The sequence below is a fragment of the Pyrgilauda ruficollis genome, unplaced genomic scaffold (assembly GCF_017590135.1).
Source record: "Pyrgilauda ruficollis isolate IOZ18807 unplaced genomic scaffold, ASM1759013v1 scaffold712, whole genome shotgun sequence".
Taxonomy (NCBI): Eukaryota; Metazoa; Chordata; class Aves; order Passeriformes; family Passeridae; genus Pyrgilauda; species Pyrgilauda ruficollis.
The window spans coordinates 7170-20265 of NW_024528956.1; the positions used below are offsets into that span (position 1 = coordinate 7170).

At 64.7% G+C, this 13096-nt stretch overlaps 1 protein-coding gene across 1 annotated transcript in view; it reads left to right on the plus strand.

Moving 5' to 3' along the window:
• Positions 1 to 1606: 1606 nt before the first annotated feature.
• Positions 1607 to 13096, plus strand: part of LOC121363358 (very-long-chain enoyl-CoA reductase-like) — a 13731-nt gene continuing 2241 nt past the window's right edge. The window contains exons 1-9 of the mRNA XM_041485611.1: positions 1607 to 1624; positions 1844 to 1895; positions 2944 to 2988; positions 3951 to 4060; positions 4947 to 5083; positions 6613 to 6718; positions 8022 to 8094; positions 10096 to 10139; positions 12595 to 12640. Of these exons, the coding sequence (XP_041341545.1) occupies positions 1607 to 1624; positions 1844 to 1895; positions 2944 to 2988; positions 3951 to 4060; positions 4947 to 5083; positions 6613 to 6718; positions 8022 to 8094; positions 10096 to 10139; positions 12595 to 12640 (631 nt within the window). The remainder of the gene's footprint in view (positions 1625 to 1843; positions 1896 to 2943; positions 2989 to 3950; positions 4061 to 4946; positions 5084 to 6612; positions 6719 to 8021; positions 8095 to 10095; positions 10140 to 12594; positions 12641 to 13096) is intronic.

The window sequence follows — 13096 nt, forward strand, 5'->3', positions numbered from 1 at the left end:
AGGGCCCAGGCGGTGCTTGCCCCCGCCCCTACCGTGAGCCCATTGGCTGATCCGACCATCACTCCACGCACAGCCCCGCCCCCGGCGAGCTCCCATTGGCTGTCCTGGCCGTCACTCCTGGCCCCGCCCCCGCCTCCCATTGGCGGAGGCGCCCTCGGGCGTTCACGTTGCCCCGGCAACCGGCGCGGCGGGAAGGGGCGAGCGCGCGGGCGGAGCTGCCGCGTTCTGATTGGCCGCGCCGAGCCACGCGAGCGACGCCGATTGGCCGCGCCGCAGGCCCCGCCCCCCCACGGGCCTGAGGGGCGGGTCACGTGTGGGCGGCGGGGGCGGCGGGAGCGGCGGAGCGCAGCAGCCATGAAGCACTACGAGGTGAGGCGGCCGCGCTGCCCGCGGCCCGGCCCGGCCACCGCCACCGCAGCGGCCCCGAGCGTCCGGCGCCGCCGGCTCCGCACGGCGCCATCGCGGCGGCCTCGCGGAACCCGCGCGTTCCGCCCCGGGGCAACCGGGACGCGCCGAGCGCATGCGCGACGGGTCGCGCCGTGCGCATGCGCGTCAAGGCACGACGGCTGAGGGTGACGGGGCGGAGTTTGGGGCGGGGCCTCTGGGGAAGGAGGCGGGGCCTAAGGGAAGGGGCGGGGCTTGGGCTCCCGGGGCTCTCGGTGGTCCCGGAGGGTCCCGGAAGGTTCTGGAAGGTCACGGAGGGTCCCGGGCGGGCCCCGCGGTCGCAGCAGGGCCCTGAGGCACCGCGGTGACCCCGGGAGGACCCCGCTGTCACCCCCCGAGCGCCACTGTCACCGTGACTGTCACCGCCACCGTCACCAACACTGTCACCGTGCCCGGGGTGGCTCCTTGGGCACGGCCCCGGTAGCCCACGGAGCTGTCACCTCCCCCCGTGGCAGTGCCACCCTCCCCAGTGTCCCCTCCCCCCGTGGCAGTGCCACCCTCCCCAGTGTCCCCTCCCCCCCCGGGGGTGACAGACCGGTCCCGCTGTCCCCGAGTGACGTCACCCCCCGCCGGTGACAGGGGCCACATGGCCGCGGCCACTCTGTCCCCACCTCGGGCCACCGGGGCTCGCGGGGACACTGGGGGGGTGCGGCCTCACCTCCTGTCCTGTCCTGCCCTGTCCCCGCCGGGTGACACTGTCCCTCCGGTGGCCACACCCGGGCCACCTCCAGGGCCACCCCTGGGACCACCCCCGGGCCACCCCCAGTGCCACCCCAGGCCAACCTAGTGCCACCACGGGGCCACCCCAGAGCCACCTCCAGTGCCACCCCGGGCCACCTCCAGTGCCACCACGGGGCCACCCCCAATGCCACCACGGGGCCACCCCCGGGCCACCTCCAAGGCCACCCCCAATGCCACCGCAGTGCTACCCCCAGTACCACCCGCGAGCCACCTCCAGTGCCACCCCGGGCCACCCCCAGGGCCACCACGGGGCCACCCCCAGTGCCACCCCGGGCCACCTCCAGTGCCACCCCTGGGACCACCCCCGGGGCCACCTCCAAGGCCCCCCCCAGTGCCACCACGGGGCCACCACGGGGCCACCGCGGGGCCACCGCGGGCCGGGCTATATTTAGCGGCGGCGGGCCCGATCGGGTGTCGCGCCATGGCGCTGGCGGTGGCGGTGGCTCCCCGCGACAAGGGGGACATGGGGGGACACGGGGAGAGAGTGGGGGGACATGGGGACAGTACCTGAGGGGACACAGGGACAGCCCGGGAGGGAACACGGGTGACCCGGGAAGGGACATGGGGACAGCCCGGGAGGGGACACGGGTGACCCGGGAGGGGACACGGGTGGCCCAGCGCTGTCCCCGTGTCCCCTGAGTGCCATCGCTGTCCCCAGGTGGAGCCTCAGGCCACGGTGGCCGACATCAAAAACCTGTTCAGCAAGAGCCGTGAGTGGGGACAGGGACATGGGGACATGGGGACAGGGGTGGGGACATGGGACAGGGGACGGGACAGGGACAGGGGACAAGGACAGGGGGACAGGGAGGGGACAGGGGGACAGAGGACAGATACAAGGGGGACAGGGGACTTGGGGACAGGGACAGCAGGGTGGGGACAGGGACAAAGATGGGAACCCCCAGGGCCGTGGGAACCCTCAGTGTGGCTGGGACTTGTCACTGGCCATGGGGACGTGTCACTGAGCCATGGGGACATGTCACTGAGCCATGGGGACGTGTCACCGGGCCATGGGGACAAGTCACTGGCCATGGGGACGTGTCACCGTGTCACTGGCCATGGGGACATGTCACTGGCCATGGGGACGTGTCACCGGGCCATGGGGACATGTCACCGTGTCACTGGCCATGGGGACATGTCACTGACCATGGGGACGTGTCGCCAGGCCATGGGGACATGTCACTGGCCATGGGGACATGTCACCGGGCCATGGGGACGTGTCACTCCGTCACTGGCCATGGGGACCTCTGTCATGGCCCAGGACTTGTCCCAGGGCCACCACGGTCACCGTTGTCACCAGAGACCAGCCCTGTCCTCCTTGGCTGTCCCCATGGGGGCTGTGTCCCCGCAGTGCCACCGTCACTGTCCCTGCAGTGCCACCACCGCTGTCCCCACAGTGCCACTGTCCCCATGGGGGCTGTGTCACTGCAGTGCCACCATCTCTGTCCCCATGGGGGCTGTGTTCCCGCAGTGCCACCATCACTGTCCCCTCGGTGCCACCATTGCTGTCCCCCCAGTGCCACCCCCACTGTCCCCTGGTGCCAGCCCCGCTGTCCCCCAGTGCCACCCACTGTTCCTCCAGAGCCACCATTTCTGTCCCCTGGTGCCACCATTTCTGTCCCCCCAGTGCCACCCCCGCTGTCCCCTCGGTGCCACCCGCTGTCCCCCAGTGCCACCCCCGCTGTCCCCCGGTGCCACCCGCTGTCCCCTCGGTGCCACCCACTGTCCCCCGGTGCCACCCGCTGTCCCTCTGTCCCACAGATCCCCAGTGGTACCCGGCGAGGCAGTCCCTGCGCCTGGACCCCAGTGAGTGCCACCGCGGATGGCTGTCCCCAGCTGTCCCCAGCTGTCCCTGGGTGTCCCCAGCTGTCCCCAAGTGTCCCCAAGTGTCCCCAGCCATCCCCAGGGATGTCCCCAGCTGTCCCCAGGTGTCCCCAGGGGTATCCCCACGTGTCCCCAGGGATGTGCTCAGGTGTCCCCAGCTGTCCCTAGCTGTCCCCAGGTGTCCCCAGGTGTCCTGTGGGGATGTCCCCGGTGCCCCAGGTATCCCTCAGGGATGTCCCCAGTGTCCCCAGGGATGTCCCCAGGTGTCCCCAGGTGTGCCCAGGTGTGCCAGGTGTCCCAGGGGTGTCCCAGGGATGTCCCCAGGTGTCCCCAGGGATGTCCCCAGGTGTGCCCAGGTGTCCCAGGGGTGTCCCAGGGGTGTCCCAGGGGTGTCCCAGGGATGTCCCCAGGTGTCCCAGGGGTGTCCCAGGGGTGTCCCCAGGATGTCCCCAGGTGTCCCAGGGGTGTCCCAGGGGTGTCCCCAGGTGTCCCAGGGGTGTCCCAGGGTGTCCCAGGGGTGCCCAGCTGCGTCCAGCTGTGTCCAAGTGTGTCCAGGCGTGTTCAGGTGCTGCCTCAGGTGTGCTCAGGTGTGTCCAGGTGTTGTTTCAGTCATGTCCAGGTGTGTCCAGGTGTGTCCAGGTGCTGCCTCAGGTGTGCTCAGGTGTGTCCAGGTGTTGTTTCAGGCATGTCCAGGTGTGTCCAGGTGTATGAAGGTGTGTCCAGGTGCTGTCCCAGCTGTCTCCAGGTGTGTCCAGCTGTGTCCAGCTGTGTCCAGGTGCTGTCCCAGGTGTGTTCAGGTGTGTCCAGGTGTTGTTTCAGGTGTTGTTTCAGGTGTGTCCAGGTGTGTCCAGATGCTGTCCCAGGTGTGTCCAGGTGTGCCCAGGTCCATCCAGGTCTGTCCCAGGTGTCTCTATGTGTGTCCATGTGTCTCCATGTGTGTCCAGGTGTCTCCATGTGCGTCCAGGTGTGTCCAGGTGTCTCCAGGAGTTTCCAGGTGTCTCCAGGTGTCTCCATGTGTGCCCAGGTGTGTCCATGTGTCTCCATGTGCGTCCAGGTGTGTCCAGGTGTCTCCAGGGTCACCTGGGTGTCACCTGTGTGTCACCTGTGTCACCCCCTGTGTCACCTGGGTGTCACCTGGGTGTCACCTGTGTCACCCCGTGTCACCTGGGTGTCACCTGTGTCACCCCGTGTCACCTGGGTGTCACCTGTGTCACCCCCTGTGTCACCTGTGTCACCCCGTGTGACCTGGGTGTCACCTGTGTCACCCCCTGTGTCACCTGGCTGGCACCTGTGTCACCCCCTGTGTCACACCTGTGTGTCACCTGTGTCACTCCCTGTGTCACCTGTGTCACCTGTGTGTCACCTGTGTGTCACCTGTGTCACCCCCTGTGTCACCTGGGTGTCACCTGGGTGTCACCTGTGTCACCCCGTGTCACCTGGGTGTCACCTGTGTCACCCCCTGTGTCACCTGTGTCACACCTGTGTAATCTCCTGTGTCACCTGTGCGTCACCTGTGTAACCCCTTGTGTCACCTCCTGTGTCACCTTTGTGTGTCACTTGTGTGTCACACCTGTGTCACACCTGTGTCACACCTGTGTTTCTGTGTCCGTCTGTCCCTTTCTGTCCCCGCTCCTGGCTGTCCCATGTCCCCTGTGTTCACCTGTGCAGGTGTCCCTGACTGTCTCCTGTCCCTGTCCCCTCACCTGTCCCAGGTGTCCCTCACCTGTCACCTGTCCCAGGTGTCCCTCACCTGTCACCTGTCCCAGGTGTCCCTGACTGTCCCCTGTCACCTGTCCCAGGTGTTCCCGACAGAGTACGCGGGCCCTCTCCTCATTTACCTGTCCCTCACCTGTCCCAGGTGTCCCTGTCCCCTGTCACCTGTCCCTGACTGTCCCCTGTCACCTGTCCCAGGTGTCCCTGTCCCCTCTCACCTGTCCCTGACTGTCCCCTCACCTGTGCAGGTGTTCCTGACGGAGTACGCGGGCCCCCTCCTCATTTACCTGCTGTTCTATTTCCGGGTGCCGTTCCTGTACGGGCCCCGCTACGACTTCACCGCCAGCCGGCACCGCGTGGTCCAGTGAGACACCGGGGGGACACTGGGGACACCGGGGGGACAAGTCACCTGTGTGTCACCTGTGTCACTGCCCCGCCATTGCCCCAGTGCCCAGCACCGCCCTGTCCCCTCCCTGTCCCCTCCCTGTCCCCTCCCTGTCCCCATCCCTTCTCACACGGCACCACGCCCCGCGCAACATCTTCAAGGTGACACTGCCACCTGTGTGCCACCTGTGTGACGCCTGTGTCACTGCCCCGGCAGCACCTGTGCCACCTGTGTGTCACACCCCTGTCACCTGCACCACCTGTGTCACCGTGCCCCAGTGCTCCAGGCATGGCCCTGTCCCCTCCCTGTCCCTGTCCCCTCCCTGTCCCTGTCCCCACCACTTCTGACACATCTCTGAGGTGTCACTGTCACCTGGGTCACCTGCCCGTGTCCCCCTGTGTCACTTCTGCCACCCCCTGTCCCCGCCCAGCCCCGATCCCGTGTGACATCGTCCAGGTGTCACTGTCACCTGGGTCACCTGCCCGTGTCCCCTCCGTGGCAGCACCGCACACCTGGCTGTCCCCAGGTGTCCCCTGCCTGCCACTGCTGCGTCCCCAGCGTGTCCCCAACGTGTCCCCAACGTGTCCCCAATGTCCCCAGAACTGCACCTACTACTGGGGCTTCGCGGCCTGGATGGCGTATTACATCAACCACCCGCTGTACACCCCGCCAGGTGAGTGTCACTGTCACTGTCCCTGTCACTGTCACTGTCACTGTCACTGTCACTGTCCCTGTCCACTGGGGGGACACTGGGGACACCAGGGAGACACTGGGGACAGTGGGGACACTGGGGACACCGGGTGGACAATGGGGGGACATTGGGGACATTGGGACAGTCACCGCCAGCCGGCGCCGTGTGGTCCAGTGAGAGACTGGGGACACTGGGGGCACTGAGGAACAATGGGGACAATGGGGACATCCAGAACATTGGGGGGACTTTGGGGACAATGGAGACATTGAGGGGATTGGGGACATCAGGGGGATTGGGGACATTGGGGACATTGGGGGGACACTGGGGACAGTCACTGCCAGCCAGCACCGCGTGGTCCAATGAGACACCAGGGGGACATCGGGGACAATGGGGGGACATTGGGAATGTTTGGGACATTGGGGACATTGGAGAGATTGGGGACATGGGGACACTGGGGGGACATTGGGGACACTTGGGGATGTTGAGGACAGTGGGACACCTTGGGGACACTGGGGACATCACGGGGATTGGGGACAGTGGGGACAGCAGGGACATTGGGAGGACACTGGGGACAAGGGGATGTTGGGGATGTTGAGGACACTGGGGACACCGTGGGGACACTGGGGGGGCATCGAGGACATCTTGGGGACACTGGGGGCAACAGGGGGACTGGGGACATCGGGGATGTTGGGGACAATGGAGGATTGCAGGGGACATCGTGGAGACACCGGCGGGGTGCTGGGGACAGGGGGGAGGTGTCCCAGGTGTGTCCCAATGTCCCCGATGTCCCCAATGTCCCCGATGTCCCTGTCCCCAGCCTGGCGTGCTGCTGTCACTCGTTCCACTACGTCAAGCGGCTGCTGGAGACGCTCTTCGTGCACCGCTTCTCGCACGGCACCATGCCCCTGCGCAACATCTTCAAGGTGTGACACCTGTGCCACCTGTGTGCCACCCCTGTCACCTGTGTGCCACCTCTGTCACCTGTGTGCCACTTCTGTCACCTGTGTCACTGCCCCAGCACCGCCCCGGCACCACCCTGTCCCTCCCTGTCCCCTCGCTGTCCCCATCCCTTCTCGCACGGCACCATGCCCCTGCGCAACATCTTCAAGGTGTGACACCTGTGTGTCACCTGTGTCACCTGTGTGCCACCTGTGTCACATCCCCAGCACTGCCCCAGCACCCAGGCACCGCCCTGTCCCCTCCCTGTCCCCAGCGCTTCTCGCATGGCACCATGGCCCTGTGCATCTTCAAGGTGACACCTGTGACACCTGTGTGTCACCTCTGTCACCTGTGTGCCACTTCTGTCACCTCTGTCACTGCCCCAGCACCGCTCTGTCCCCTCCCTGTCCCCATCCCTTCTCGCACGGCACCATGCCCCTGCACAACATCTTCAAGGTGTGACACCTGTGCCACCTGTGTGCCTCCTCTGTCACCTGTGCGCCACCTCTGTCACCTGTGTCACACCCCTGGCACTGCCCCGGCACCTGTGTCACCACCCTGTCCCCTCCCTGTCCCCTCCCTGTCCCCATCCCTTCTCGCATGGCACCATGGCCCTGTGCATCTTCAAGGTGACACCTGTGACACCCCCCTGTCACCTGTGTGTCACCTGTGTCACTGCCCCGCCATTGCCCCAGTGCCCAGCACCGCCCTGTCCCCTCCCTGTCCCCTCCCTGTCCCCTCCCTGTCCCCATCCCTTCTCACACGGCACCACGCCCCGCGCAACATCTTCAAGGTGACACTGCCACCTGTGTGCCACCTGTGTGACGCCTGTGTCACTGCCCCGGCAGCACCTGTGCCACCTGTGTGTCACACCCCTGTCACCTGCACCACCTGTGTCACCGTGCCCCAGTGCTCCAGGCATGGCCCTGTCCCCTCCCTGTCCCTGTCCCCTCCCTGTCCCTGTCCCCACCACTTCTGACACATCTCTGAGGTGTCACTGTCACCTGGGTCACCTGCCCGTGTCCCCCTGTGTCACTTCTGCCACCCCCTGTCCCCGCCCAGCCCCGATCCCGTGTGACATCGTCCAGGTGTCACTGTCACCTGGGTCACCTGCCCGTGTCCCCTCCGTGGCAGCACCGCACACCTGGCTGTCCCCAGGTGTCCCCTGCCTGCCACTGCTGCGTCCCCAGCGTGTCCCCAGCATGTCCCCAGCGTGTCCCCAACGTGTCCCCAGTGTGTCCCCAACGTGTCCCCAGCGTGTCCCCAACGTGTCCCCAATGTCCCCAGAACTGCACCTACTACTGGGGCTTCGCGGCCTGGATGGCGTATTACATCAACCACCCGCTGTACACCCCGCCAGGTGAGTGTCACTGTCACTGTCCCTGTCACTGTCATTGTCACTGTCACTGTCCCTGTCCCCTCTGTGTCCCCAGTGTCCCCATCACTCCTCTCTGCTCACGCCCCCACGAGGGTCTCTTGTCACCTGTCCCTGTCACTGTCGCTGTCACTGTCACTGTCACCTGTCCCTGTCCCCTCTGTGTCCCCACAGTCCCCATCACCGTGTCCCCTTGTCCCCCTGTGCCTCCAGGGGACACGCAGGGGGTGTGACTGTCCCTGTCCCTGCCACCCCCGTGTCCCCAGCAGGAGGGGACAGTGGGGGTGTCCTTGTCCCCTCTGTCCCTGTCCCCATGCCTGTCTCCTCTGTCCCTATCCCTGTCCCCATCCCTGTCCCTGTCCCCTCTGTCCCTGTCCCTGTCCCCTCTGTCCCTGTCCCCATCCCTGTCCCCTCTGTCGTCCCTGTCCCCTCCCCTCTGTCCCCGTCCCTGTCCCTGTCCCTGTCCCCTCTGTCCCTGTCCCTGTCCCCATCCCTGTCCCTGTCCCCTCTGTCCCCGTCCCTGTCCCCTCTGTCCCTGTCCCTGTCCCCATCCCTGTCCCCAGCTGTCCCTGTCCCCTCTGTCCCTGTCCCCTCCCTCAGCTGTCCCTGTCCCCTCTGTCCCCATCCCTGTCCCCAGCTGTCCCTGTCCCCTCTGTCCCCATCCCTGTCCCCAGCTGTCCCTGTCCCCTCTGTCCCCATCCCTGTCCCCAGCTGTCCCTGTCCCCTCTGTCCCCATCCCTGTCCCCAGCTGTCCCTGTCCCCTCTGTCCCCATCCCTGTCCCCAGCTGTCCCTGTCCCCTCTGTCCCCATCCCTGTCCCCAGCTGTCCCTGTCCCCTCTGTCCCCATCCCTGTCCCCAGCTGTCCCTGTCCCCTCTGTCCCCATCCCTGTCCCCAGCTGTCCCTGTCCCCTCTGTCCCCATCCCTGTCCCCAGCTGTCCCTGTCCCCTCTGTCCCCATCCCTGTCCCCAGCTGTCCCTGTCCCCTCTGTCCCCATCCCTGTCCCCAGCTGTCCCTGTCCCCTCTGTCCCCATCCCTGTCCCCAGCTGTCCCTGTCCCCTCTGTCCCCATCCCTGTCCCCAGCTGTCCCTGTCCCCTCTGTCCCCATCCCTGTCCCCAGCTGTCCCTGTCCCCTCTGTCCCCATCCCTGTCCCCAGCTGTCCCTGTCCCCTCTGTCCCCATCCCTGTCCCCAGCTGTCCCTGTCCCCTCTGTCCCCATCCCTGTCCCCAGCTGTCCCTGTCCCCTCTGTCCCCATCCCTGTCCCCAGCTGTCCCTGTCCCCTCTGTCCCCATCCCTGTCCCCAGCTGTCCCTGTCCCCTCTGTCCCCATCCCTGTCCCCAGCTGTCCCTGTCCCCTCTGTCCCCATCCCTGTCCCCAGCTGTCCCTGTCCCCTCTGTCCCCATCCCTGTCCCCAGCTGTCCCTGTCCCCTCTGTCCCCATCCCTGTCCCCAGCTGTCCCTGTCCCCTCTGTCCCCATCCCTGTCCCCAGCTGTCCCTGTCCCCTCTGTCCCCATCCCTGTCCCCAGCTGTCCCTGTCCCCTCTGTCCCCATCCCTGTCCCCAGCTGTCCCTGTCCCCTCTGTCCCCATCCCTGTCCCCAGCTGTCCCTGTCCCCTCTGTCCCCATCCCTGTCCCCAGCTGTCCCTGTCCCCTCTGTCCCCATCCCTGTCCCCAGCTGTCCCTGTCCCCTCTGTCCCGTCCCTGTCCCTGACCCCGCTGTCCCCTCCCTGTCCCTGTCCCCGTCCCTGTCCCTGTCCCCACCCCTGTCCCTGTCCCCATCCCTGTCCCCATCCCTGTCCCTGTCCTTGTCCCTGTCCCTGACCTCGCTGTCCCTGTCCCTGTCCCCATCCCTGTCCCTGTCCCCTCTGTCCCCTCTGTCCCCTCTGTCCCTGTCCCTGTCCCCTCTGTCCCCGTCCCTGTCCCCATCCCTGTCCCCATCCCCATCCCTGTCCCCTCTGTCCCTGTCCCTGACCCCGCTGTCCCCCCAGCCTACGGTGACGAGCAGGTGAAGCTGGCGCTGGCCGTGTTCCTGGTGGGTCCTGGGAGACAGGGGGGGACACGGGGGGCTGGGGGAGGGGACATTGGGGACACTGGAGACATTGAGAGTAGTGGGGACATTGGGGACAGCAGGGGACACTGGGGACATTGGGGGCAGTGGGGACATCAGGGAGACACGGGGACATTGGGGACAATGGGGACAATTGGGGGATTAGGGACATCGAGGACATGGGGGACACTGGGGACATCAGGGGGATTTGGGATACTGGGGACATGAGGGGACATTGGGGACACAGGGGGACATGGGGGACACCAGTGACACAGAGGACACATGGGATATTGGGGACACGAGGGACATCGGGGGGATTGGGGGTTGAAGGCGGTGGGCCGGGCGGGGAGGTCGTGCAGGGACACGGCGTAGGACACGCGGTGCATCTCCGGGGAACGCTCCTTCTCGTCCGGGGACTCGTGGTCAGAGGCGCCGTGGGGGGCTGCGGGCGGCCCCGGGGGCCCCGGGTCCTGCGAGCTCGGCTGCTCGCGCTCCCGCGAGCGCCGGCGGCTGTGGAAAAGGTGCTTGAGGCCGTGGCTGAACATGGAGCCCTCGGAGAGCTGCTGGATTTTCTGTGGGAGAAGAGAGGGATGGGGGCTGTTAATTGAGGGGATGGGTGCTGTTAATTAATTGAGGGAATGGGTGCTGTTTGTTAATTTAGGGGATGGGTGCTGCTAATTGAGGGAATGGGCACTGTTAGTCGAGGAAATGGGTGCTGTTTGTTAATTGAGGGGATGGGTGCTGTTAATTAATTGAGGGAATGGGTGCTGTTTGTTAATTGAGGGAATGGGTGCTGTTTGTTAATTGAGGGAATGGGTGCTGTTTGTTAATTATGTTAATTTAGGGAAAGGGTGCTGTTAATTTAGGGAATGGGTGCTGTTAATTGAGGGAGTTAATCCAGGGAATGGGCACTGTTAGTCGACGAAATGGGTGCTGTTTGTTAATTGAGGGAATGGGTGCTGTTAATCAAGGGAATGAGTGCTGTTAATTGAGGGTGTTAATTTAGGGAATGGGTGCTGTTAATTTAGGGAATGGGTGCTGTTAATTGAGGGAATGGATAAATATTGGAAATACTAAGTATTAGTACTTGGAACTACTAAATATTAAGGGGACATGGGGGACACCAGTGACACAGAGGACACATGGGATATTGGGGACACGAGGGACATCGGGGGGATTGGGGACATTAGGGACACTGGGGACATCAGGGACATCAAGGACATGGGGGACATTGAGGACATTGGGGGGACACTGAGGACATGAGGGGACACTGGGGACACAGGGGGACATGGGGGGACATCAGGGACACAGAGGACACATGGGATATTGGGGACACGGGGGACATTGGGGGATTGGGGACGTTGGGGACACTGGGGACACGACGGTGCAGAGGCCACAAGGACACGAGGGAGCAGCCGGGGGCTGGCAGGGACACGGTGGGGACAGGAGGGGACACGGAGGGTGGCACCTGTCCGGGGGGTGGCCTGGGGGGTGACACGTGTCCTGGGGGTGTCACCTGTGTGTCCCCGTGTCTGGGGGTGTCACCGGTGTCATCCCGTGTCCCTGTGTCCCCGTGTGTCACCAGTGTCCCTTTGTCCCCCCCGTGTCTATGTCACTGGTGTCCCCGTGTGTTCCCGTGTCCCCGTGTGTCACCAGTGTCCCCTCCTGTCCCCGCTGTGTCCCTGTGTCCCACGGGATGTCACCGGTGTGTCAGCGGTGTCCCCCATGTCCGGGAGTGTCACTGATGTGTCCCCGTGCCACCCGTGTGTGTCCCCATGTGTCACTGATGTCCCCCCATGTCCCTGTGTCACTGTCCCTGTGTCACTGTGTCCCTGTGACACTGTCCCCATGTCCCTGTGTCCCTGTGTCACAGTGTCACTGATGTGTCCCCATGTCTGGGGGTGCCCCTGTGTCACTGTCCCAGTGTCCCTGTCTCACTGTCCCCATGTCACTATGTCCCCATGTGTCACTGTGTCACAGTATCACTGATGTGTCCCCATGTCTGGGGGTGCCCCTGTGTCACTGTGTTGCTGTCCCCATGTCCCTGTGTCCCTGTGTCACTGTCCCCGTGTCCCTGTGTCACTGTCACTGGTGTCCCCATGTCTCTGTGTCACTGTGTCCCCGTGTCCCTGTGTCCCCATGTGTCACTGATGTGTCCCTGTGTCACTGTGTCCCCATGTCCCTGTGTCCCTGTGTCACTGTCCCCGTGTCCCTGTGTCCCTGTGTCCCTGTGTCCCCATGTGCCCGTGTCCCTGTGTCACTGTCCCCATGTCCCTGTGTCACTGTATCACTGTGTCCCGGTGTCCGAGTGTCCCTGTGTTCCCGTGTCCCCGTGTCACTGTCACTGTCACTGTCCCCGTGTCACTGTCCCTGTTCCCACAGGCTCCAAGGCACAGAAGATCCCGTACCCCACCCGCAACCCCCCCGTTTGTCCCCCCAGGTCGGCTCCTGGATCGGTTTCACCATCATGACCCAGTGCCTGCCCGGTGAGGGGACACGGGGGACACGGGGGGACAAGGGAGGGGGTGGCACCCCAGGGACCCCGGCTCTGTGTCCCCTGTGCACCCCTGGGGTCCTCAGGGATTTTGGGGTGATTTGGGTAGATTGGGGTGGATTTTGAGGGGATTTTGGGGGGATTTTGGGATGATTGGGGTGGATTTGGGTGGATTTTGGGGGGATTTGGGTGGATTTAGGGGTGATTTGGGGTGGATTGGGGGGGGTTTTTGGGGGGATTAGGGGTAGATTTAGGGGTTGATTTTGATTTAGGGGTGATTTGGGGTGGATTGGGGGTGGATATTGGGGTGATTAGGGGTAGATTTAGGGGTGGATTTTGGGGTGATTTGGGGGGGATTTGATGTGGATTGGGGTTGGATTTAGGGGTATTTTGGGGGATTTGGGGGATTTTGGGGTGATTTGGGGTGGTTTAGATGGATTTTGGGGTG